The sequence below is a fragment of the Psammomys obesus genome, unplaced genomic scaffold (genome assembly GCF_907164565.1).
Source record: "Psammomys obesus unplaced genomic scaffold, mPsaObe1.curated_primary_1811, whole genome shotgun sequence".
Classification (NCBI taxonomy): domain Eukaryota; kingdom Metazoa; phylum Chordata; class Mammalia; order Rodentia; family Muridae; genus Psammomys; species Psammomys obesus.
This window is the reverse complement of record NW_026590699.1, coordinates 8,137,934-8,165,784: the sequence shown is the minus strand read 5'-3', so window position 1 is coordinate 8,165,784 and position 27,851 is coordinate 8,137,934. Positions and strand designations below refer to the sequence as shown.

The following is a 27,851-nucleotide window of genomic DNA, read 5'->3' as shown; positions in this document are numbered from 1 at the left end:
AGTCCTGCCCTGTGCTGGCACCTCCCTAATGGCCCTCAAGACCCCTATACGAGAGAATTCCCTTGCTGGCTTCCAGTCCTGCCCTGTGCTGGCACCTCCCTAATGGCCCTCAAGACCCCTATGCGAGAGAATTCCCTTGCTGGCTTCCAGTTCCATGGGCTATGACCCTCTGGAGAAAAGTTAACTAGTTCTACCAAGAACACAGGTCTAGGTGGTGTGAGCTGCTCAGTGGGCAGCTCAGGACAGAGTTCCAAGTGTGTATGGGTCCATGGGCAGCCTGAGGTAACACCTTCCTATGACTGAAAAGTGACCCAAGCACTCTGTATGCCACATGTTGTTATCACTGCCGTAGTGATGGTGACGAGAGTAGGAGGCAACTCCAAGAACTGCCCTGTGCTGGCTCCCCAGACGGGGGACCCGCGTGCCCGTCAGCTGGCACATGTGAACTGTGTGCAGCGCGGGTGTGTGGTTCAATGATGGCCCTAGACATGGCTGCGTGAAAGACAAGAACAATGGCAGTTTAAGGTTCGTGTCAGCGTGTAAGGGGAAAATCCACAGGAGCCCACCCCTAAATAAAAACTGCTGGCAATAATGACTAGAACTGGGAGAAGCAGAGTTGGCCTTGCCCACGGCGGAGCCTCATAATTGGTGTCCACTGCAGAGTGGTCAGCCTTGAAACCACATGCACACAAACAACAGAGACAGACTCAGCAGGCTGTGTGTGGAAGTGCGTGTATATGGATAGATGTTTGTAAGTACATATATAAACGTTTGTATTACACACATATATATATACATATGTGTAAGTACATATATATGCATATTATTTAATAATAATAATCAAAGAAATAGAGGCTATCGACTTATGGAGGGATTTAAATGAGCTGGGAGGAGCTGGAGGGAGAGAAATGGAGAGGGGAATTTTTACATTTCAATATGTGATCTTCCCCCCCCCCCCCCCATAAAGTGGTTTAAAAAATAAATCATGGGCACTGAAGAGGTGGCTGCGTGGTCACGGGCGCTTGCTGCTCTTGCGGAGGACCTGAGTTGGATTCCCAGCACAGGTTAGCTCACACCGTTTGTAGATCTGGGGATCTGATGCCCTTTTCCGGCCTCCGTGGGCACTGCATTCATGGGCTATGTACACATGCCGACGCAGATGCAAATTACCCAGACACATAAGAAATAGAAATGTGGGGGTGTGGCTCAGTTGGGAGAGTGCAGGGGTCAGCACCCACCAGGAGGCCAGCCAGATGTGGTGGAGCACACCTGTAATCCATCACTTGATGGTAGCAGTATTGATGGGGACATTCGGTCACCTTTGGCTACAGAGTGAATGCATGTGAAACCCTTTCTCTAAAATAAATTAACAAATTAAGCAAATAAGAAAATATGTGAGAGTTAAAGTAAAATAAAAGTCCGAATGCTGAAAGAACCAAGTGTCACTCAGCCAGAGAACCCACTCGAGTGGCTGTCTTTCCTCTCCTTCCTACGGTCACTAAATGAAACTCAGATGGCCATCTGCAAATGTGTTAGTATCACTAATAAGCTTCCAACCCACCAAAGCATTTAAAAGAAAGCTTGGTTTTTTACAAGAATCTGCCTCTGACATAATCTGATTGGCCTGCTCTTTGATCACCTCCCCCTGAGGGGGGAGCAGCCTTACCAGGCCACAGAAGAGGACAATGCAGTCACTTTTGATGAGAACTGATAGTCTAAGATCAGAAAGAAGAGGAGAACCTCCCCTATCAGTGGACTTGGGGAGGGGCATGCGTGAAGAAGGGGGTGAAAGGGTGGGATCGGGAGGGGAGGAGGGAGGGGCTTATGGGGGGATACAAAATGAATAAAGTGTAATTAATAAAAAATAAAAAAAGTTAAAAGAATATTTTTCATCATATGTTAAAAAAAAAAAGAAAAGAAACTCTCTTCCCATGGGAGGTGGATGAATATATATATATTGGTTGAGAGAGAAAGTCCCTGACTTCTCTCAGCGAAAAGCTGTTGCCACGATGGCTGTCATGATCAGTTTGTAAAATGCAGGCTTGCTGGAACAAACTCAATTTAGTATCTCTTCAATTTTTAATTCTGTTTTCCACTTGTCATTGCTGCTGCGGTGGCCCAGCCCCTTCCGCGTGCCCTCCCTGCCCTCCTGCACAGCTGCTGCTGCCCCTGTCAGAATCCCTCCTGCTTATCGGTGTCACCCCTGTCCCTGTAAACACTGTCCAACTCCATTTATTCCTCTGCCCTCATTGGTGCACTGAGAGTTATCTGCTGTGACAGCATGGACCAATGCCATCAAGAATTTTTAATAGCCTGGGATGACATTTTTGCTATCATTTGCCCCTTGTCATTTCTGCACCATGCTATTCTTTGCAGGTGTTTTCAATCCTGGGTGCTCCCAGCTCTGCAAAATCGCATTTCACATCAGATAATCACCGCGTTGTCATGTCAGGACGCAGGGGGCAGAGGGGGCAGGAGACATCATGAACAAGTTGATTACACAGAAAGTCTTTGTGGCAAGTTCTAATTGTGCCGTCAGCACCGACTTCACTGTAAACCCAGCCACCGCAATTAACCTCGGCTCAGTGCCTCGGGTGCCAGGATTGTGAAATGAGACCCTCGTACGGGCTGATTGAGCATTTGATGAAAACCTCATCTTTGCAAAAGGCAAAACAGCTGGGCATGCAAGGAAAGCAATCGATTTTAAAATGAGCCTCTGGGGGAAGGGCGAGATGAGTGAGGAGCTCAAGGTGGCCAGGACAGAAAATGGGCATGAAAAAAATCTGCATTTGTGTGTGTGTGTGTGTGTGTGTGTGTGTGTGTGTGTGTACATGTGTGTGCACGGTATCTATTTATCTACACATTTGTCCAGCCATATTCAGCCATGAATATATATATTCCATACATGGATATATGTGTGTGTGTGTCCATTCACCTACCTATCTATGCTTTTATTTATCCATCCACCTGTGTAGACATGTATATATGTGTATGTATGTCTGTATGTCTATACCTATGCATAGGTTAATCTCTCTATCATTTTTCTCTACATACTTCTCTACCTCCTCCCCCTCTCTTTCTGCCCTTTTAGGACATGCAGCTTGTCTTGTGCCTCTGTCATCTGGTGCTCAGAACTGGTGCTCAGCTTTCTGAGCACTGGAATCCCCCTGTAGTAGTTGCACCTGGCTTCCTGAAATCTCTTTCCATAAGTCCTTTCTCTGTTCTGTGGCTTTGCGTGACATTAGCATACTGGCAAAGTTTCTCTCGAAGTAGCCTTCCTGTGTTTTCCTCCTCCTCTTGAAGCTCCCTCCTGTGACACCCTGGGGAGCTCCACTCATATCCTCAGCTCCTCACATGTTGACTGATTCTGGGATTAGTCCTTGAGAAGCAGCCTTCTGGAACAGGGCAACATGAGTGCTGGCTGAGATCACCGTTTGCTGGCATTGCCTGCTCCCAAATCACTGCCGTGGCCCGCATGTCTTCTGACACCTTCAATGCTGCACGCTAGTTTCTTCTGCATTTAGTTTGGAGGTCAGAGGGCTTAAAACAACTTGTCCCAAGTGGGAGGTGTTACTTCTCGCTCTATGGCCCTTATTTCACTATTACACCTCTCTGAATTTTGTCTTATTCTTGCTAGTCCCTCTTATCTAGTTGTCACTAAGTCTATGGCACTTGCTTCCATGACACCTCTAGACTTTGTCCATACCTTCACAGAGACATGCTGTCTCTGCCTTAGTTAAAACCCTGACCTTTAAAGCGTGAGGTAGTGCAGTGGCTTCCAAGCCCAGTCTCCATGTATCATGCTTAACCCTCCTTCAGAGGACCCCAGTAAACTCAGCTCATCAGTGTCTTGTACCATTTCTTAGCTTAATGAAGTTTATTCAAGGCCCTGTTCTGGTTCTGGCCCTTTGAGAATCCCACATATTCCAGGAGCAGCACATTCCAGCTTGTGTGAAACAGTGCACTGTGCCTGCTGTTCAGGTCTGGGACAGGGCTAGGTGGGCGCATCAGCCCCTCACAGCCTAGATGTGTTTGTTTCTCCTTGCTGACATCACTGTGAGGGATTTGCCTGCCCAGCTCTGCAGCCTCCCTCCATTTTTTAAGAAGCTTACTGAGGAGAGGCTGGTAAACCAACCTTTGGTTCTGTGAGCTAAAGACAGTGCATGCTAAAAGCATGTTGTGGCATGTCAGCGACCTCATTGTGTCTCATGTTTTTAGGAGGAAATTATTTTTTATGCTTACTTGAGTGATGATGCAGGGATATATTGAGAATAAAAACAAGGGTGTGTAGGTGCCTTGGACCCTGAGCATTGGGGTATGATCCTCTCACACACATGCTGAGGAAGGAAGACTTCATTTTTTTTCTGAGACTGCTGCAGAAGGCTTCACAGATGGACCCTTCTGCAAAGCTTAGGTGAGCGTCTGGGATACCCCAAGAAGCAGTGAGTTCATGTCAGTAGCGTGTGCTGAGGCAAAGTGCTTGGAGCAGCATGGAGGAGAGATAGCACAAGGTCCTCTTTGGCTCAGGATCCATGCAGGGACAGTTCAGCTCCAACACACACCGTAATTCTACTCATGGAACGCACCCTCACACCAAGGTGGTTGACCTGCCATGCAAACAGTGTGTCTTTGAGAAAGACAGCTGAGCAAGGCTAGACAGATTAAGACTCACCTAAGGCATTAACGCAGTTAATGAATAAACTAATTAAAGTGACGCTGGGTACCCATTGTCATCTGTGATGGCCAATGACTATGGTGTCATGGAACTTCCAAGTCTGAGGTAACAGATCTTGCTTTTTAATTCTTAAATGTAAAGAAATGTCAGATTCTTCCTAAAGAATAAATCTAATAAATAATCTTTAGGCTTCTTTTTCCCAGAAAATCATATGAACATAAAATTAGAGTCTTTTCACAATAGAAAGTGGAGAATGGAGACTCAGCCCATTCACCAGCCCTGACTAGATCTGGGATGGTAGGAGAGCTCTGTTGTCTTCGTTGATTTATTCAGAAGTTGAAGACACTTGATTGACATGAGGTGACAGAGTTTCTGTTGTATTGGCTTAGCAAAAAAGGGGACTTTTCCTTCTTTCCTAAAATTATAACGAAAATCTAAAATATCACCCTTTAGTTGGCACCGTATTTGATTCAAATTTGAGTTTAAATCAATATCATGTCAAAATATTCCCTGTGGTATCCTAGTAACAGGGGCAAGAAATTGGCCGTTTGCCTTACTGTATTGAGTTTGGATGGTCTTTGATGCAGGGTATCCTTCCTCTGTGTTTTAGCCTGTGTCTTGCATCTTTGCTGCATCCCATGCTGATTATCTAATTTATCTAAGTAACTTTCCTGGAGGAGCACAGCAACAAACACTGCAGCATTATGGGATTTTGCCAATGTCCGAAACCTTAAAGGGTTTAATCACATCCTCAGCAGATCTCAATGCTGATGATCATGGAGCATTTCCCAAAATTAAATCACATGTTAAATTCCACAGTCCTGCAAATGAAGACAAGATGACAGTTTAAGTTGGTTCTCTATGCCCTCAAATCCCACATTACAAAGGTTCTGAGGATGCTGAAGCCCAGGCTGTAAATGACTGTCTCAAAGTTTGCCTGAGGAAGTAAATTCCATGCTGACCATGTCAGGTGTGTCACTACAGAAATGGTGTTTGGGTCCACCACAGGGTGCTTTCTTTGGGTATTTGCAGTAAGATTCAACAGCTGAAACTTAGACTATGTTCATGACAATGGCTGGCTCACACCCGACACTTACAAGTACACAATACCTCACTATCATGATATCAGCCATTATCACCATCATCATTGCCATGATTATCGCCATCACCATTGTCATTACTATCAGAATCACTATTGTCGTCACAGCCATCATATTCATCATCATCCCCACCACCACCACCACCATCACCGCCATCATAGGCATCATTATCTCCACTACCACCACCACCATCACCGTCATCATAGGCATCATTATCTCCACCACCATCATCACTACCACCATTGTTTTCTTGGCCTTTGCTTGGAAAGGTTTTTAGAATCTTATTACTCAAATGACTGAGCATCATGCAGCCCAGAAACCATTCTCAAACTTGAAGTAGAAAGTGAATACATCTTATGCTGAACATATCAGAAGCCTGACCCCAGTAAATGTCTGTGTTAGGGAGCAATGGTAGGAATGAGGACTCTATAAATTATAGGAGTAATGTTAGACTTGTGCTATTCTGAAATTTCAGGTAGAAATAATTGCTGAGGAAAGTTGTGAGCTGAAGTAGGAGCACATGAGCTAAGACTATAAGCCAGAAAAGCTGGTGTTGAGTGTCTGTTCTGACATGCATAGCCCTAAGCTGTTCAGTTGGAGCAGACTGTTGCGTTTTCATCCTGAAATAATTTCACACATATAGGAAAGTGCCAGAGTCCTAATGAAGAATCCCCAAATGTGATTTGAAGTGCACCCCTGCTGCCAGCACCAGCACAGCTGGCATAGTCGTCAGTACTCCTTTAGCATTGCATGGGGTATTACTGTGAGCATCAGACTTTGTTCATGTATTGCCAGTTTCTCAGCAGAAGTAACTTTGCTTGTCCAGGACACTACACTAAATTTGTGAGCAAGTATTTCTATGAGAAAATCTAAGCAAACAAAAGCCATGGCTTTGCATCTTCTTCCAGTATAACTTAAGTACTTGATGCTTCTGACTAGTGTCTGTGAACAATTTATACCAGTATGTTAAGGATATTAGTCTAGTAACTTACATTCCTGAACAGCCAGCCATGTAGAAACATGGGAAAATGAGCAGTCATTTTACCAGGCAGCCTATAGTTATTATTGGGAATAGGATGCATTCAAAGAGGAGCAAGTCTTGAGTATTGGAGAGCTGAAAAGAAATGTGTTGAAAGACTGCCTCATCTTGAGTTCCAGCATCTTCCTCAGAGCTAATGAGTTTTCTTCTCCCAGGGGTGGACCTCCACTCGCTGCGCCAGATAAAGCTGCAAAGGCCCATGAGTATGCTGACAGATGTCAGGCACTTCTTATCTTCAGGAGGAGATGTCAATGAGAAAAATGATGACGGAGTGACACTGGTAAACGCATGCATTGTCTCAGATCATTTACACAGAGAATTAAAGTTGATCCTAAAACATGTAACTGGATATGATTTACTGCTCAAAAGGGCGTTTTCTCACAAAACGATACATATATATTCTTTTAATATATCTTGGAAAGCATATAAAGAAGAAGATGCAAAATACTTATACTGTGGCCCAGAGAGGGCCTGTACATCCTGTTGATATATTAAAATATTTCCTTATTTCTACGTATGCCACTCTTACAGTAAATTTGACATGCTATCCATGCACCAGAAATCTGCAGGGATGGACAGTGTCATTCCCAGCGTTCCCTTAGTTTTCCTGTTGGCTGAATTACTGGGGAAGACTTGGTGGCTTGAAAGAACAGTGCTCCAGCATACTTTCATGGCTTTGGTGACAGAGCTTCCAGCCTTGGCCAGATCCGCTTGCCCCAACACTTTATCTAGCAGCCCTGAAATTTCTGTTTTAGTCTGGATTCTGGCCATCTAGTCTTTCCCACAGGGACCAAAACTTACTGGAGTTATGTGCTTGGGCTTTTTTTTACTGTACTGTCTCCATGCCTCTTGGCTTCTAACTCAAAGAGACACTGAGTTAGCACTGTATACAGGCTGTTAGCCTGTCCTAAAATGACATCAACCAGCTCAGAAGACTCTTGAACCTTTCAGTCTTAATCACACATGTTACCTCTCATTACTAAATTCTACCTAGCACAGCTGTTTGGCTAAGACAGACAATAGAAATTGAGCAATGCCCCAAGGGGGCCTGTTTCTGGGTTTGCCCTTCAATCGCTCGGTTCAGCACCATAGACAGTTCCTGAGCTTGCGGCTAGACTGCAGATCTCTGGCAGGTGGCAGGAGGCATTACCCACAGACTTAGCAGTGTGCCCTTTCAGCAGCTCAGCTGACTGTGGGATACACGCAGGAAAGCTCACACAGTTAATCAGAGGGGAAACGATGCAAGATACGGTTTCTTCACAATCCGTAGTATTTCTTTCACAACGTGAACAAAATAATACACTACGTACCTGTGTTTTTTCAATTAACTTTGTACTATCATGTTCAGATCCAATACTTTAAGAAATAGTTCTGTCTAAACTATTGAACAAATAATGGTGTGATTAATTCTTTTTTACAATGGTGGAATAACAAACATGTCATGTTTCAGCTGCACATGGCGTGTGCAAGCGGCTACAGAGAGGTGGTGCTGCTTATCCTGGAACACGGTGGCGACGTCAATAAGATGGATGACGGGTACTGGACGCCCCTGCATTTAGCAGCCAAGTATGGCCAGGTGATGTGATTTCCTAAGTCCTTTCTGATATATCACTGAACAGTTCATTTAAAAAGCTTTACATTTAATTTTGATTTGCTTCCAATTTATATGCTAATTATTGTATAGTTTGACTCCTAATGGCATCATCTTACTATACAAATAATTTAATAGGAAAAATATTTACTTTCCAGAGGGCACAGGAAGCTTCACCCTCCCCTGAGTGCTGTACATCACAGCCAAACTCATTGGAGAAGCACTCAGAAGCTGTAGATGTCCTTCCCAGAACTTCCCAGCTGTTTTCATCCCCTAATGCTGGCAAGTCAATCACGCAGGCCTCTCCGTGCTCAGTTTGTTTTCTACAGTTTGTAGACCTAAAGTGAAATTACATTTTATATCCCATTGTACTCTTTAAATTACACTTCATTTTAATGAAGAAAAGGTGTTGAATTAGCTACATTGTGCTGCTGTGACCGATTACACAAGAAAAGCTCCTTCAGTGATGAAATATTTGCTTTGTCTCAAGGGCTTTCAGAGGGTTGGTCCGTAGCTGCCTGGATCCACTCTCAGGTGGCTATGGTGAAGCAGAAATGTCTGGCGCAGGGACTTCTTAACCGTATGCTGTTGAACTACCTGTTCCAGCTCCATAAGCAAAGGGAAGCACAATAGGAAAACCCTAGTCCTGACTTAAAATATGACCCATCCAACAGCACGAGACAGTGCATAAAACAGAATCTTTGCCTCCTCCTGTTGGTGTGCCTGTTCGTGACACCGCCATCTTTGCCTCCATCCGGAAGTGGCACCTGAGCACACTGTGCGTAGCTTCTGGTCACCACTTCCCCAGAAGCAGGGACAGTTTTCTAACAAAGCAGGGCAGCCTGGAAGCAGGCTGCTCTCTTTCTAGAAATGCCAAAACTTGTCACCTCAGGGGTGGTGACCTGAAACTCTGACCTGACCCGTACGGCCCAGTGAGACACTCAGGTACAAGAACCTAAGGCAACAGGCTCCCGTTTCTACTTAATTTGTACACATGCGTATGCGCACACACGCTTCCTTATAATTTCATACTGTGTATAATGTATTTTAATTACATTCATCCATGCTCATCTCTTATCCTCATTTCTACTTTCATATATATGTGTATATTAATTAGGGTTACTTAATATTAGTAATTAATGTAGGTTGATTAATTGCTTACAGGAGCATGGGTGGGGATTGTTTCGTGGGGCTCAGGAACTTATCAGTGAGTACACTTATGGCCTCCCCTGTCCTGGCAACACTAGCTAGGGCAACCGCTGGGCCTCATAGAGGGAGGGAATTTCTGGTATCAGTAAAACATTGTTTCCATTCCTATAACTTACTTGTATAAATCATTCAAGAGTTACATTTTTCTGCTCCTGCCTGATTTAACTGAGTTCATGGAGAATTTCAGTTATAAACAGTGACTCAGGACATACTTTTTCTAGGCAGGAATCAATCAAGAATTGATTCAGTGCATACTGCTATAGGTTGAAGATGAAAGGTACCCAGGAGCTTATTCACTGAGGCTGGCAGCGCTAATTTTGCAGGCTCCGGAGTCTTTAGGATATGCTTCCTAGCTGGAGGAAATAGGTCACTGTCAATTAGGGAGAGAGGAGGCTCAGGTGAAGGTGTTTTGCCCCTCTCCCTTCCCTGTTTCCTCCCTGGGTACCACATGTTCCTGGTGGTGGCAGGATGTTTTTTCTTCCCAAGCATGGGGCAGAGCACCATGGACTGGACCTTGGAAACCAAGAGCCCAAAGAAATCCTCCCTTCCTTAGGTTGCCTTACTTTGATCTTTGGTTATCGTGACACAAAAATAACCAAAACAGACAGTGGGCATCAAGAGTGGGAAGATGCCTGAGACCACACGCTCAGAGGTATGGCTGAGTCCCTCAAGCCCATGTGTTTGTGAGAGAAGTTTGAAGAAATAGACTAGAGAATGACTAAAGGGTTTTATGTCCCTAGGTCACAAGCAATGTGGGGCTCAGGAAAGCTTCTGGTTGCATTTGCTGAGTAGGTAAAGAAGAGTAGTGACAGCTTAATGTGAGGTTCTGGTGGGGCCCCCGAAGACCAGAATGCCAGGAGAAATGTGGGCAGTATTCACTGGGATTCATGTGTGTTCTGGCAAGAAATTTTGCCATACTCTGCCCACGTCTGAAAACTGAACTAGGCCAACTTTAAAATGAATGCTTCAGTTAGCTTAGAAAAAGGCAGGCAAATTATGGCACAGCCTTTCGATGTGGTGACACATACCCAGGGGAACAAATGAATCGCAGCAACCGCTCGGATGATCCGAAAATGCACTGGGAAGCCACACAACCCTCGCACAGCAGGATTTTAGGTCCCTAGGTCACAGCAATGTGGGGCTCAGGAAAGCTTCCGGTTGCATTTGCTGGGCAGGTAGAGAAGGGTCGTGACCGTGAGATATAAACCCAGGAAGGCAATCGATGCTGGGGGTGGAGCTCAGGTGAGAGAATTCACAAGCACATACTTACTGACATTCTTTTAAAAGCTGGCCAGGCTCACCAGGTGACCCAGTGCACAGAACGCTGGCCTTGGAGACCCAGAGACCCGCTGGCCTGAGTTTGAGCTCTCATGCGGGAGCAAAGAACGGACTCTCAAATGTTGTCTTCTGACATCCACACTCATCCACACATGTGCACATGCACACACGCACACAGACACAAGTGCATGCACAGACATGCACACACATACACACATGCGCTAATTAATAAAAGTCAAGAACAATAGCTGGCATTTAGCGCATGTCTCTCAGGGTCACGTAGACGCATGGGCACTTTTCATATGCTTCATGTATTTTCTCTTCATTTATTAATCACTCACTAACTCCTTAGTTGCAGCACCAGGGATTGAGCCCATCTCATCTATGCTAGGCAGGTGCTCCACCACTGAGCTGCCTCCTGCTCCTAACTTGTCTGTCCCTGCGTGTGAGGGGTGATTACAGGTCATTAACGCCATGCGTGACATTGAGGTAATGTGTGCTGCCGACAAGCCAAGACTTTGATGAGTGGCTACAGTAAAATTAAAAACTGAACCAAGTCATCCAATATTACATTAACTCCCACAACACATTACAAAAAGAACGTTAATGTGTAAAATGTCCTTGTCAGAGCCTCAGGTGTTAAACCCCACCTGATAAATAATTTTTCCTAATGTCTAAGTTCTGAAGTAGCTTGACTGTCTAACATGTTCTGACAAGAACCTGGCGATAGTGAGGATGCAAGAAGTTTCATGCTCACTCTCCTGCCACGTCGGGGGCTTCTCAGGGACAGCAACAATGTGAATTTACTCGGGGTCTCGGTGCCGCAGGTACTTACTGATGGTCCTCGGTGCCCCGTGTACTTACTGATGGTCCTCTGTATTCTGGGTACTTACTGATGGTCCTGTGTTCTGGGTACTTACTGATGATCCTCAGTGCTGCGGGTACTTACTGATGGTCCTCAGTTTCTCGGGTACTTACTGATGGTCCTCGGTGCCCTGGGTACTTACTGATAGTCCTCTGTATTCTGGGTACTTACTGATGGTCCTCAGTGCCCTGGGTACTTACTGATGATCCTCAGTGCCACGGGTACTTACTGATGGCCCTTGGTGCCCCGGGTACTTACTGATGGGTTTCAGTGCCCTTAGTAATTACTGATTGGTCCCTCAGTACCTAGATATTTGCTAATGGCCCCTGTACCCTGGGTATTTACTGGTGGGTCCTCAGCATCCTTGGCATTTGCTGATATGTTCTCAGTATCCCATGTACTTACTGATGGATCCTGCATGGTAGTGCTGAGTGAAATTGTCTTTATGCTGCAGACAACCCTGGTGAAACTCCTTCTGTCACATCAGGCAAACCCCCACCTTGAGAACTGCAATGGAGAGAAGCCATCAGGTAGGTTCAAGCATGCTGTGAGCCTCGTGTTTTGACACAGACACTGTTCCTTCACCACCGGTGCAGCAGGAAAGGTGAACGGAGAGCCGAACACCCACAGCTGCAGCAGGGCTTGTCTCCCCGCACTGTGGGAAGGTGAAGGCAGCAGATAAAAGGCCACTGCCTTCCTTTCACATAGCTTGCCCACTGAGCCCCAGATACAGATCACCGCGTGGCACCCCAAAACCTATGTGACGTTATTTAACTTGTCACTGTATTCCTGGTTACTCACTTATTCTAATAGTGTTCTTCTGAGTGAGTGTTTAGAATTAAAGAAACAAAACTGTGACTTAGCACTCCAAACTCTTTACTTATTTCAGAAATGAGAATTCTTCTGAAGATTTCTGTTATCTTTTTGGCCACTAGTATATTCCTACATTCAACGCTCTTAGTTTTACAGCTTTTAAATTTTACCTTCTGCTACTTGGCAGTACTGTTTTTTTTTTTTTGTTGTTGTTGTTGTTGTTTGTTTGTTTTTTGCCATACTAATAAGAAAATTCAAAATAACAAATGAATAGCATTAAAATATAAGAAAGTTTAATGGTAAAAATCGATCTTTAAAACCGTTTTTTTTTTTTTTTTTTTCTTTTACCTGGACCCTTTCTGACTTAAGAACACTCACATTTCAACTCTCCCTCTAATTGCTTCCAGGAGTAAGTGTGTCTAGGGTGAGGGAGCCTCACGTCTTATTGGACTAAATACCATTGCTTACTGTTGATTGCTGTGTTGTGCCTGCTAAGACAAACCAAAGATCTACCAAACATGAGAGTTGACTGCTCTGTAGCCTCAAACTTTAGGGTTAAGCTAATATTAGTGAGAGTCTAATAATCTTAGCACGACCTGGAATTTTGTTTTAGTTAATTTTTTTCTTTAAACCTAATCATAAAAATTAAAAAGGCAACCGGCATGCAGTATACCCAGAATGCCAGCTCCTGGGGGCTGAAGCTGGAGGGTTGCTGTGAGCTCAGTGCCAACCTGGCCATATACTGAGGCCCAGAAGAGTCAGGCTACACAGTGAGACCCCTGCCTTAAAGTATATCAAATCAAACAAAGTAACAAAATGTAAGAAGACAAAAAATAACGCTTTTTGTCTTTAAAAAGATACATTTATTGGCTTCATATCTCATCTCCTATTTCTGTGAGGAGATTTCATGGCCAAATGCCCACCCTCAGCTTCTCCACAGGAGAGCCTGGATGTTGTCTATGCCTACCCTGCCACCTCAGCATTGTCTCACTCCAGGTCGGTGTCATGTGTTACACAAGTTCCCAATGGCAGTTGACCCTCATAGGCCCAATGAATGATGCTCCAGTCTTGGCCACTTTTGTGCAGTGCACAGAGATTGCCACAGCTTCCTCCATCTTACCCATGCAGCTCCTGCTGTCATCCCAGAGACTTGCTCATAGAACCTTAGCAATGACATACAGCACCGGGGTTGGCATAGAGCCTCAATATGTGTGTGTTCATTAAAGGAAAGCATCGTTTACTTAATACACATGACCCATCTGGAAGAAGAGTGAGCCAGGTAAATAAAATGCACACGAAGGATGCGGTGAGGCACCATTGAGATACTGAGAAAATCACCGTTAATGCCATGTTAAATTCTTTCCACTTTCCCAGGGCTTGCATTTAGGACAGACACATTTGGTAGCCTACAGTTTATAGGTGCACTAGAAACTCAGTCTTCTCTGTGAGGTCTCTTCTCCTTGCCCACACCTGCTCTTTGACCCAAGGCCAGTCATGACAGAATACTGGCAGGATTCATCCTGCCATGTTAGCTAGGTAACTTTGAAAAGCCGGTAAAGCCACACGCCTCAGATGTACAGACACTGATTGCCACCAGGCTTCCTCTGCTGGGCTCCCGCTGGTGTCAGTGCAAACTCCCATCCAGGCTCACCAGGTCCCACTGGCATCTCCTGCTGATTATATATCTAAGTGACACACATCTGTACTGCAGCCCATAAGTGTCCAGGGGTCACTGGCTAAAAGCCACCGGAATTGATGTCCTTAGCAGATGTTCTGGTGAGCTGCCAGAAGCCCTGCTCTGGCGCAGAGAGGAGCTCCAGCTTGTTTCTGCCCTCAGGGGAGTGTGCACGCACAGTCTTCCTCAGCCAGCTTCCCTGTGATTTTCCACTTCCAGGTACCACACACCGCACTGTCTTCATATTTATTTCATGTGTGATTACATTCACCCCTGACAGAGCTACAGAGGGGATGGTCTTGGAAGATATCAGGACTGAGTCTGTCCCCTGAAGGTTTGCTGCTTCCTGGTGGGCTTGGTGCGTTGACTGCTCCTTTCTCAGATCACAGGCGTTGGCTCTAGCAGAGGAAGTGCTGCCGTCTGTCGTTCTGTCTGACATCTGCCCTGTCTGACGTTCTTCTGTCCCATAGACATCGCTGCCTCTGAGGCTATCGAGGAGATGCTGCTGAATGCCGAAATCGTCTGGGATGAGAAAATGAGAGAGTCTCCGTCTGCCCCAAGCTTAGCTCAAGAGGACCTGTACGATGAAATCCTTCATGACCTCCCAGATCTTTCCAGTAAGCTGTAAGTACCTCAGGCCCAGTGGGTCGCCACAGCTGGGCAGCCCTCTGAAAGCCAGCCATCTCTCCATCGATTCTCCTCTCTAACCACTGCATAGAGAGAAGCACCTGTCTCTCCACCCCATGTCACACATTGTAGCTGCTTATAGGCATATTTACCAAAAAATCAATGTTGATAAGTGAGCATGACTAAAGAAATCACTGTGACCTAGAAGTCATCACTGCATGGTCAAGCTGGTCAGTTCCAGTTGCTCTGACAGCAAAGAGAGCAGACGAATCATTTTCCCAGAGGTTAGCTGAGCTCTATGTAAGCTTCCCAATGATTAACATAGTTGCTGTTCTGAAGTAGTAAATGCAAATATGCCTCAGTTTTCTCCTAAATACAAATGCAGCAGCTCTGCACTATCCAAAAAAGGGAATGCCTGAAAATGTTGGGTGGCAGAGTGAAAATTGCCATTGCACTCAAGGTCTAAAAAGTCATACCAGGTGTGGCTGATAAGAATAACTGAGGTGGCTCGTTCTAGTTACTGAGTGTTTGCAGGGGCACAAACGTTCACTTGACTCATAATATGATCACCATCTTCATTTCAAATGCTCTGCCTTCTTGGCAACTTAATGCATCACACAAACACTGTTTTTCTGTGCCACGGACAGAAAAACAGTAACAGTTATTATGACTGGACAGAGGGGTCAGAGGGAATGGACTTTTCAGAACAAAGGATATTTTTGAGAGGATGGAAGTGTAATCTAAAACAACAGCAACAGCAAAAAGGTAGCATTGTGCTATGCCTTTCCAAGTATATAGACAGCAAAACAAAAACAAAATCAGCAGCCCACCATGCATGGAGGCAGGGACATGGAACCCGGACCAAACCTCAACAGTTGACAGTTCACAGAATATGGAGGAGAAACTGTATTGCCCTCAGCTGTACACCAAATAGTGAGCTCATCCAGGCTCCTATGGAGAGTTCCAGACCCACGGCCATACAGACAGTCCTGGTTAAAATCAGCGAGTCACGCAACGCCACGAGAAGGCAGGAATGTGGGAAGGGGCATGATAAGGGTAGAGGAGGGAAGAAGGCGTGGGAGTAACAGGATGCCTCAAATAGATGCATGAAATTGTCTAAGAACAAAATTAATTAATGAAAAAAGAAAAAAATTTTCAAGTGTAAACAAGACTGTGTGGAGTAGCAGGAACCACAGCTTCCTTTGTGCTTGATTTAATTTTAAAGGTGGAAGAGGGTACGCAGTTCTAATTGGTGCCTTTTGTGGTTTTTATTTTATTGACTAAACAATGGATTAATCTGGTTATAAACAGAATGATCAATGCCTTATTTGTTCTACATGATTAAAAATGTGGTTTAATTACATTTTCTCCTTGTTGCCTTGGCTCTGTAAGAAAATGGTGAATAGATAGGGCTGTGGTGTCACTGACATCTGAGCGCTTTCTACAGATTTTTTTCTTTTTGTAATTCTCCATTTTGCTGTTTTTTAAACAAAGTGTTTTATATTTAATTTTTTTTTATTTATTCACTTTACAGCCTGATCCCAGTCCCCATTCCTCCTCTTCTCCTGTTCCCAACCTCACACCCCCTCACCTCTATTCCTCCTCCCATTCTCCTCAGAGAAAGGGAGCACTCCCCATGGGGAACAAGTCACAGCAGGACTATGCACATCCTCTCCCACTAAGGCAGGACAAGAGAGCCCAGCTAGGGAAAAGGGATCCAAAAGCAGGCAACAGAGTCAGGGACAGCCCCTGTGCACTTTATCTGGTCATCTGTACTGTGGGTTCTGAGTGAACACAACAAGAAGCAAATGTGTGTGATAAACCCAGCTAAGAATGCATGCCTATGCTGAGGGCTTGGGTTTTGTGGAACATTATTTTGGGTTTCCAGCAGTCATGAGTAATTGTTGCAAGGAATGGGTGGGAGGTGATCCACCCACATCTGGAACAGTCTCAGCTGTACCTGTCAGGCTGATGGCAGAAGAGGGAACGTGTTGATACTGTGTCTCCACTGTGACACATTTCTGAAACATGGTGGCAGCTTCTCTATGGGACACAAACCAGCTCATTAACATAAATGCAGGAAATGCCATACATCATTGACAGATACTTTGCCCACTACTCAAAATATTTCATTTTTCCAACCCAGATGTGCGCAGTCTGTCTTCCAACCTTCTTCTAGAAAGAGCTTTGACTTTGATCTTTCTCTTTTCTTTATCTGCAATCTTTCTGTCCAGCTATGACTTGAGTTCCAGGAAACAGGGTTCTCTTCCTTAACAACAGAGCTCTTGCTGATTTGAATAAAATGTTCATTTTCTCTCCAACCCTTCTTTCTTTTCCCTCTTCTCCCCCCTTCCTCTTTTCTTCCTCTTCATCCTTCTATTTCCTCCTTACTTCCTACATCACATTATTGATAGAAACAAAAACCAGGTCTCACAAGCACTGGGCAAATGGCCAGTAGCCACACCTCAGCTCACCAGGCGTGATCCTAAGGTGTTGCTGACCTGCAGTTGTATTGTGAAATCTCATCTTCCAGCTTCTTATAGAGACCCCTGAGCTTCAGGAAAACAAAGGGGAAGTTTGAAAACCCTCAATGCAAAAGTCGGAAAGCAAATGGGTATTAGAATGTGCCTTCTGAGCTGACAACAATTACTCCCTTAATGTCATTTATCTGAGACAGGGTGGGGTGAAGTCATTGGTCACAGAGGAACAAGTTCCACAGTGACTGTTATAACGGGAGTGTTTTGACTTCTCTTTCTTGGATCCTTAAAAACAGAAGTTTGCAGATACACCTCTTCTTTCCTAAGAAAGTTCAGGCACTGGCTCTTAATGCACCAGCCATGAGCAGGTGACATTGTCCTCAGCATGTCTTGGGAACAAACGCCTACAGAGTCTCAGAACCCTCCTGTACCAATCCCCGTCCACATTTTTACCCGCCTGCATGTCAAGTGGCAGCTCCCAGAAATTAACAACAGTATATAACCACCCTGATGGACCAAATGCATGCCTATGTCCCCAGCCTTTGCTATTACTGTGTCTGAATGAAGCTTACTCATCTTTCTGTCAGTCCCAGCCCCAAATCCCCATTCATGTCTAGGGTGTATTTTGCTAACACTGTTAAGAGTAGAATGTATCTCTTGGGTTTCAGAATACAGGAAACACTTTCTGCTCTAACTCTTACTTTTTGCTCCTGGGGCATTTTGTGCAGTTAAGTCTTTTTTGTACCCAAAGTAAATCCTGCCTGTTGAAGAAAAATTAGAAAGTGCAGAAAAACATCACTCATTAGCCTTGCAGAGAAGCAGCACCAGGATAGGCAAACCCAGGTGAGAAGAATTCATTCAAGACCAGGGCAGCGGGAAGAGGTGGGGCTTGGCTCTGCTGAGCTCTCGGCTCCTCCTGGTGAGCTAGTGAAAGTGCTTGGTGATGCCAGGCAGAAGGATGCTCAGAGATGTGGCCATGGAGATCGGACATAGATGCAGATGGCAAGACAGGGAGACTGTTATTATAAAAGCCTTCCCAAGTATGCCCTTCCCCACCAAGGCCAACCTACAAATCACTTATATTTATATATCAACTAACAATCAATGATTGTATCGAATTCAAAAATACATTTATAATCGCACAGAACATGGATTGTGTTGAAATAAATGCAGCAAGTCATTCAGGAGATTTGAGCTATGAAAGCCATAGAATACTAATGAGAGAAATTAGCAAAGACCATACTAGACCAGTCAAGAGTTCTTCAGAATAACAAAATTCAACACTGCTAGTGTTGAAATTCTCTTCACACCTGTTTGTCAATTAAACACGTTCATCAAAATCCCAACAGGCATTTCTGTGAAAATTGACATAGATTCTGAGTTTCTCATAAAAATGCTAAGTGCAATAAATAGCCAAAAAAAAATCTTGAAAGCAAACAAAATTGGACATCTCATGTGTGTTAATACTCCCCAAGACTGTGCATCAATCAAGTCAATAACGTAGTCTATTGATGCAATACGTGGGGGGACCCTGAAAGAGACTCACATTCCCGTGCAGACTGACTTTTAACCAGCACATTCAGCTAACTAGCTGAGGAAAGACAGGCTTTGTTCTCACAGAGAGTGCCCAAACACCCAGGGAGCCATAATAAACGACCCTGAGCGTCAGCATTGCAGGGAGCCATGCAGATAGGAGGTCACTGACAGGAGGCCACGGAGCTGAAAATCCCAGGATGGAAGCTAAGGAACACACCTTCTTGATCTTGAGCTGAGACAATGATTTTTGGATAAGACAAAAATGTAAAATCTGAATATAAAAATATTTTTGAGTAGATTGTTATGGAAATAGATTGATAGAAATGAAGGGAGGTTAAAAAAAAACATCAAGTGTTATTTAAAGATTTGTGTCCAGAATGTAGAATTATCTACAAGCAGAGATATTACCTAAAAGCAGAGAACATTTCCTTACTCCTCTAACCAATGACCAAAGATTTCATCCCACGCTTCACCAAAGAAACAGTGACAAAGACTACCACAGGGCTGAAATAGCCGAATCAGTTCTGGGACTAAAACTGGAATTCACAGAATTCATAACGACGACCACAGAACATGTAAATGTTTAAGGAACAGTCTGAAGACTTTAGTATTTCCAGAGAAGACATACCAGTGGCCAGCAGTCTTCAGAAAAGTACCTAACATTGCTTCCCTCAAATAAACGAAAGTCAGAACTACAGAGAGACAATCCCTGGACCGTTAGGATGGCCCTAAGGAAGAGACAAGAGGCAGTTCCCGTGAGGGTGTGGATGGCAGGAGACAAACACATCTGAGGATGTGGTCAGCATGGGCAGTGATAGGGCTCTGAGTCAGTGCCATTGAGGTAAGCACTGCCCAGCATGTGCCAAGTCATCGTGGTGTGCCCTTCATTTAGCAACCAATGTTTAAAACGTAAAAGAGTCCAATGAAAATTACAGTGAGAAGCTATGGACACATTCAACAACTGGTTACAATGGGCTCAAGATGTTTGGATAAAACACATTCTCTGTGCCACTAGTGTTTTTGATTTCAGGAGTGTAAAGACTTCTGTCACATATCCTTGGCAAACCACTCAGTGTGTGGTTGCTCTGTGAGAAAGGGTGGAGGCTTCAGTTTGGATCCCTAGTACTCCCTGAAAGCTGAGTTTGGAGGTGTGTGCCTGGCACTTGGCCCTGGGCAGATTGCAGTGTGTGGATCTGGACCCAACCTGCTTGCTGACCAGCTAGGAACCCCAAACTGCAAGCCTTAGGGTTAGTGAGAATAGGGCATTTTTGTAATTAGTGGTTAAAGAGGGAGGGCCCTGTCCACTGTGGGGCCACCATCCGTGGGCTGGTATCCTGGGTTCCATAAGAAAGCAGCTGAGGAAGCCATGAGGAGCAAGCCAGTAAGCAGCACCCCTCCATGGCCTCTGCATCAGCTCCTGCCTCCAGGTGCCTGCCCTGCTTGTATTCCTGCCCTCACTGCTTTTGATGCTGAACTATTGTGTGAAACTGTGAGTGAAATAAAGCCTTTTCTCCCCAGTTTGCTTTTGGCCATGGTGCTTTATCACAATGATAGTGACCCTAACTGAGACAATGAGAACAGCTGTCTCCATGTAGTTAGGTAAAAAAGCAATTGAGGATAGCAACTTCTTTCTTTCTTTCTGCTCAGGCAAATACATGCATGCACACACACCACCGTTGTACTGCATACCAACAACAAGTTAGTGTCACTGTGTGTGAGGTAGATGAGCCTACAATTCAACAGACTAATTTCAGCAATCACTAACTAGAGCTGTCACACTCCTACACATCACATGACACAACTGTTTGCACACACTCACTTGATAAAATGGATGTGCATTTCTGCTTGGATGCTCACATTAAAAGAGATTGTTCCTAAACTTTGTAGTAAATCATCACATTACAAATTTAGTCATTATTTTGTGGTGAACATTATGAATTCAGGGCTTTCTCTTGGCAGTGGACTTTCAGATGAAAAGTAATGAAGTCATTTTTATTTATTTCTCTCTTTGCCCTGTTTGAACTGCTTGGAAGTTACAAACTCTCTTTTGTTTGAAATATGATAGTCCTGAACACTCATATTTGTATTCCAATTTTTGTATTTCAATACAAACTCAAAATATTGCCCATGGCTCTATACGTTTAATCTATGCCCATTATATTTTAATCATGATTACAGCGTTCTTCATTTGTTTACAAATCCCTCTTCACATTTTAATTCAGTATCTAGTTCAATTGTGCACTTCAAACAGCTTTTAAATTGCCTATTGATCTTTCTATTACATGTATCTTGGTAAACATTTTCTTTAGTTATAATTATGTGTCAGCTAAGAACACGTATTTAATTCTTGGGATTGAGTGAGTCCTGATGCGTGCTAAGCAAGCAAGCACTCTGCTGCTGAACTGAGTCCCTAACTCCAAAAAAATATTTACAAATATCCATACATGACTTTACATATATTCTGTGCAATAATCTATTCTAAATATATGTAAATACAGTATTTTTTCAGGACTGTTCAGTCATACATGGTTTTCTTTCTCATTTATTCACTTCCATATGTTCCATGTTATTTTCTTTTTTAAAAGTATTATCATTATTACAGTTTATTCCCGATTGTAGCCTTCTCCTTCAACTCCTTCCAGTCCCACCCTCCCTCCTCTTCCCCCCATCCTCTTCCCCTAGTCCACTGTAAGGAGGAGTTCTCCTCCTCTGCCATCTGCCCATAGCTTATCAAGTCTCATCAGGAGTGCCTGGATCCTCTTCCTCTGTGGCCTGGCAAGGCCACGCTATCAGGGGGAAGTAATCAAAGAGTGGACAACTGAGTTCATGACAGAGGCAGCCTATGTGTCCCTCACTCAGAGACCCACGTGGAGACTGAGCTGCCGCATCTGAGCAGGGGGTCTAGGTCCTCTCCATGCATGGTTCTTGGTTGGTGCATCAGTCTCTGCAGGGCCCCCTGGGATCAGATCTTTTAGCTTTGTTGGTCTCCTTGTGGGACTCCTGTCCCCTTTGTGTCCTTCTATCCCCCTCTTCTTCCATAAGACTACCCTGCACTCTGCCCAAAAGATTGGCTGTGAGTCTCAGTATCTGCTTTGATCCCCAAACATTTTCTTTTGGAGTTGAAATGAATGGATTTTTTTTTTTATTAAACAGAAGTGAAACAGAATTAAAGGTGAAATGAAGAGAAAACTTACATGTTTCCTGCAGCTTAAAGAACATGTTTTTATCTGAGTAAACATGCCTTTTGTGGTCTGGTCTCCTATAGCTTTTGATTGATACAGCAATGTTAGAAGAAAACTAATTACAGTATTGATTGTTTCTTGTAGCAGTCCCCTGGTGCTACCAATTGCCAAGCAAGACAGTTTACTAGAAAAAGACATTATGTTCAAAGACACAACCAAGGGTCTGTGCAAGCAGGAGTCCCAGGACGGCCCACCTGAGAGCAGCGTGGCGAGCAGCTGCAGCAAGCCAGAGCAGGTAACGGCACTTCTGCAGGTACTGCGCAGGGCCACGTCGAAAACCCAGTGTTCAAAGCTAGTGTCTGCTCAGCCTGCCACTCAAAAATAAATTACAGAAGCCTAGGCTAGGCTTCTGTTTAATGACCTGTTATTGTGGCCATTCGACTTGACATTAATAAACATAATTGCTATTTAATTTTAGAAAAGTTTGCTTTTTACAGTCAGTTATTAGCCCAGATCTTATGCTTGTGTATCTCCAGGTGTCTTTGATTATTAAGCAGTATTTTTATGTGTGTGTGTGTTTCTTCCAACTATCCAAATACTATAAGTAGATTAAACATGAGCTGACAGGCATTTCTTTTTAAAATAAAAAGAAGTTATGGTATTGATGTGTGTGTGTGTGTGTGTGTGTGTGTGTGTGTGTGTGTGTGTGTGTGGTCACTTAAGATGCAATGCCCAACTTAGGGCAAATTGCTTGGAGTTTTGGAGGGTTATTAGCTTGAGAAATAGAAATTAATACGTCTCCTTCATTCTGTGACCGAAGTAAATGACGCCCCTGTGTTTGGTGCCTTGTGACTGGCAGAGCTCTGCTCATTCTGCTCCTGTGTCAGTTTCTAACGCAGAGGACTATATTTAATTCAGTTGCCAAATGCCCTCTGCTCCAGCATAAGTTTCGTTACTCTGGAAGAAGAACATTCTCACAAAGGCAACGTAGGGAAAGGAGTTTATTTTGGCTCACCGTTCCCAGCTGCAATCTGAGAAGTCAAGGCAGGAGCTCAGAGAGCTCATCCTGTCACACTGCAGTCAGAACACAGAGAATAAACACATCCTTGCTCACTTGATTCCTCCCAGCCAACTTCCTTGTTTCTTAAACTGTCCAGGACATTCTCTGCCCAGGGAATGTCAATGCACACACAACAGCCTGTGCCTTCCTCCTTTAGGTCATAATCAAGGCACTCCCTGTAGACCCGGCATACCAACCTGAGGTCCACAATTCCCCATCACCCCTATGCTTGCAGGTGAACCCGTGCTGTGTCTAGTTCACAGCTGAGCTAACCAAGGCGCCCTCTTCTCAGTATTAAAATTTAAGTAAATTGCTTAAGATAAATCAAGGAAACCAGAAATGTTTGGAAGGAGGTCACCTTACTGTCATTATTCTGAAGTATCCCTTCGCCGGCTCACAGGAGTAGGTCAAAGCTGAGCGCCATTGGGCTTTCCCCCAGTGATGCCTACTCCCAGAACCGGCATGATGCATGTGTAATCCTCACAGGCCCTGTACGTGCTGGTTATACGTGGGCTAGTCTGTTAACATCAATTTGTCACCGAGCTGTTTAATATGTCTGGGTCTGGCCCTAGCACAGGACTAAAGGCTTATTTACTTAAAGAAGCACAAACTTGGCTCACTCTTTCATGTAAATGCTGAGATTTGGGACTCTGGAGACAAAATTAATTCCATCTCACAAATTAATAGATTCCAAGTGACCATTTAACATGGTTTTCTAGAGGACATAACATACCCTTCAAACCTAAGAAGGCTTTTACACCGTCCCAGAATCAGGTGGGACCATGTATGGTGGCTTCCGTGTCCTTACTGCCATCACTTACATGTCCTGAAAGTAAAAACAGATCATTTTCTATGCCTTGCCTTCTGGGAGGCAGGCACACCAGGTCCCCAGGAGCTCCCCACTCATCATCCAGGTTCTTCTCCATCCTAAAAGATTTGTCCTTTAAAAGGATTCCCACTGTCAGCTGAGCACAGGCCCCTAACAAGGGCAGTCCAGGGCACCACAGAGCAAACTTTTCAGAGATCTGTTTTCTTCCATCTGCTTTCTGCACTTGTAATTTATTATTTATGTCCTTGCTTCTCCCTCCAGCAGGCTGAGAACACATTGAGATGAAAGATAATATCTCTTTTTGTTTTTTCTGTCTTTGCATCAAACTACTAGCATGAAGTCCATCAGAGAGTGGACAAGCTAGAAACACTGAGAGCCACTGAATGTGTTCCGGGTCTACTCATTACACACTGCCCTCTTTCCCTGACTCTTACACCGTGGTCCCCAGCCCGGCTGATAGTCAATCTCCAGCCCTCTTTCCCTGACTCTTACACCATGGTCACCAGCCCAGCTGATAGTCAATCTCCAGTGTCAGCTTTGATGGGGTCGGAAACCTCGGGGTGTTATTGTGAGTTTTTTTTTTTCACACTTATGACCTCTCCTAAGTGTGAGTGGCTCCACCCAACTGAATAAAAGTTGCTAAGTGAGAAGGGAGGCAGCTGAGTTCTGGCTTCTTCCCCTTTCTCCAAACATCACACTGCTCTCACCATCCCAGGTTCCTTGCCAGCCACAAGTGTGTTTCTCTGCACTCCAAGCCGAAATTCTTCTTTAAAGTCAGCTTTCATGTGGTTATAATGACGAGAAAAATAAGGAATCACTGATTATGTGGCTGTAGAAAAATCAGCTCTCCCCTTGACAGCCTGAAATCCTGCTGAGTACCTTATTGGACCCCTCTGCCTTCAGCTTTTCCCATGTGGGGTCTGGTCACTTCGGTCACTTATAGTTTCCTTCTCCTCCCTCATGTGTCCCCTTAGATTTTTGTACTCTGAGGACCCCTGTCTGTCCCTTAATCATCCACCCAGCCAAGTACTTGAATTGAGCTTGTCTCTGTCCCTCAGCATGAGGTCCCAGTTCCTCCTCTGCTTGGTGCCAGATAAGTCCTAGTAAACCCTCAGCTCCCATAATCATGACAAGGGGCCATCCAGCAATGTCCACACTTGGCCAACCCCCTCCTCCCTCCAGGATGTCCCTCGGGGTAGCTCGCAGAGTGGCCATTGCCATGAAGCCCCCTTGAGGAGTATAACTAAGCACATCCCTGTCACATGCTCAGCTGCAGAGTTGACACTGAGCCAAGTTCTTCATGTGAGCTGAGGACCAGGTGGATGGATGTTGGAAGCTTTGGGACCAGGAATGTTGTACAGTTCGGTTTTTCAATGAGCAAGCATGCTTCCGTTGGAATATCATGTTTCATGTAGAGAAATGGATTGGTGCCCAACACTCGGGAACCCATAGCCATGGTGACTTCTGAGTGGACTATATAACATTCTGCCCTCCTGAGCTTTGAGGCGCTGGCGTCAGAGTCTCTGCTTCTGTTCCTAGTGTGCTTGGGCACCGCGAGGCCTGAGAGGCAGAGCGGGCAGCCTTTGTCTTGTGATGTCTTCATAATTTTGGGAATGTGCTTCTAAATTTAGTGTTTTCAGATGTGTACTGATCTTCACTCTGTAAAGACTCATGTCTCACCCAATAAATAGGGGTAATTGCATTTATTCAGCAAAGGGACAAATGATAAATAATAGAGAGTGCAATGTAGATATGACATTCAAAGAGAACATGGCTGCAGCAGGAACACAGAGAGAACCAACAAGCTGCCTTTTTTCCGGGTTTTCCCGTGTGTCCCAGGCTCACAGGGCCCTTCACAGCTTCCTCTGTGATTTCCAGTGCCTGACATAAGCCAGTCAAAGCTGCTCTGCCTCACAGGGTTAGCTTTGGGAGCTGACAAGTGCTTGAATGTCACCTGAGCTCTTCCAAGGCTTGGTACACACAGATCTGACTTAAAATTGGGGGTCAGGAGGGGTCATGCTGAAGGTATTCAAGGCATAAGGACCTTGGCACAAAGTGGGGTGTGTGTGTGTGTGTGTGTGTGTGTGTGTGATTTGTAGATATGTGACACAAATTCTCATCTGAATTATTTTGTCTTCCTCAAACCATCTGACATTTAACATTGGCTTCATATTCACATAGTCTCAGAACTTTGAGAAGCTTCTGAAATTGGAATAGGCACCTGTGAAGAGATGATCGGAAAGTGACTAAGAATTGATCAGACTGGCTTTTTTCCCACCCCACAGGTTCAGCTCATGCCTCCGGCTCCCAGCGATGACCTGGCCACGCTCAGTGAGCTTAATGACAGCAGCCTGCTGTATGAAATCCAAAAGCGCTTTGGAAATGACCAAATACACGTGAGTGCATTGGAACTGACACATGCCGCTGTGTCCCTACTGTGGACCACAAATGTTGCAAGTGCTGGGTCCCTCGGTGCTTCTGTCCTTGGTGATGCCTGGGATTGAGCTTCACAGAGCTCAGACACATCTTGGGGAGGCTCTTAGTCATGTTCAGCAAATTCCAGATCTCATAGTTAAGTGTAAGCTCGCGTCTGCTGGTGGACAATGGTTCATGATGCTGTGTATTAGCTCTTGGAAGCCTGGGGGAAAGGGCTAGTTGAAGTGCCTATTGACACAGCAAAGCAGCTGGGGGCCTGCTCTCCCAGCATCCCTTATACCCGGGGCTCCTCCCAGCACTCTGCCATCTGCCCCCTACCCTAAACCTCTCACTCCCAGGGCCTGGCTTTCACCTTCATTTTCCCAGCCTGATCCTAATACAATCCAGCCATTTTGGCTACTCTGGTCTCTTGCCCCCAGGCTCTTCTCTTGATTGCCCTCCTGCTCTCTCCTTTCATAGCCCGCTTTAGTCTGCAGGCCTTGTTCTGCCTGGACTCTTCCCTTTGCCTGCTCTCTCCCTTATGTCTATAATAAGAATCTTCTCCACACTTGAGGACCGCTCCTGTCCTCCTCCTTTTATTTCATTTGTTCATTCACTGTGCCTTTTGTGTCGTCCTGACTGAGTGGGTGATCTCTCCAGAACTGGCAAGACTGCATGTAAATCTCAGTCCACCTCAGACACCTTCACTTTTCAAGTCAGGAAAAGGAAGTGGAAAGGCTGTCAGGGCTTGAGCGGCCTCTAGCTGCACAGAGCTGGCGACTCACTGCCCCTTCTTCAGGAGGTACCTCTCTGTGCAGTAAACCATATGTACAAGATTTTCAAAAGGGTGAAAAAGCAAAGCAAAGCTATTTAGGTCCGAACAGTTTTTCTGTGGTTTACTTTTCTAATGCTAGTAATAATGTAGACACGCTGACGCCTCAAAATCCATCCCCCCCTCCTTCCTTCTTCCCCCCTCCCATATTCTGGTTGATTTTGTTCTGCCCCACACAGAGCCCAGGACAATTCAGCCCAAGTGCCTGTGGAGATTTCTGATTACTGTTGAATCTGTTATGTTCCCTGATAAAACCTGTTTAGTCCTGATCTACTGAGAATCTGATTAAGCCATTTTCATGTAAATGTGAAAACTGAGATTTCCAAACAAGTAATGAGTTGCCAGGTCTTGATTAACCCATGAAACTGCAACACAGCATGTTAAGGCTTCAATAAACTGCCTGCTGCCACAAATATATTTAAAATTAAGCGCGTGCATCACATTTGTTGGAATTTTGCCATTGGCAAAAGTGGTTAAACCTGATTGCCTTAGTTTCTATTATCTACCTCAGTGATGCTTTTTTGAAGTGTTTCTTGTATCTACCCTCTTTCCCTTTTTTCACTTTTCTTGTGTTCCCTCCCTTCCTTCCTTCCTTCCTTCCTTCCTTCCTTCCTTCCTTCCTTCCTTCCTTCCTTCCTTCCTTCCTTC

At 44.7% G+C, this 27,851-nt stretch overlaps 1 protein-coding gene across 2 annotated transcripts in view; it reads left to right on the top strand.

Annotated features, from left to right (window-relative positions):
• Positions 1 to 27,851, top strand: part of Myo16 (myosin XVI) — a 449,864-nt gene that overhangs the window by 188,640 nt on the left and 233,373 nt on the right. For both annotated transcript variants that reach the window (XM_055608467.1, XM_055608466.1), the window contains exons 6-11: positions 6,970 to 7,094; positions 8,265 to 8,390; positions 12,212 to 12,287; positions 14,716 to 14,869; positions 22,212 to 22,362; positions 26,242 to 26,352. In XM_055608467.1, coding sequence (XP_055464442.1) covers positions 6,970 to 7,094; positions 8,265 to 8,390; positions 12,212 to 12,287; positions 14,716 to 14,869; positions 22,212 to 22,362; positions 26,242 to 26,352 — 743 coding nt within the window. The remainder of the gene's footprint in view (positions 1 to 6,969; positions 7,095 to 8,264; positions 8,391 to 12,211; positions 12,288 to 14,715; positions 14,870 to 22,211; positions 22,363 to 26,241; positions 26,353 to 27,851) is intronic.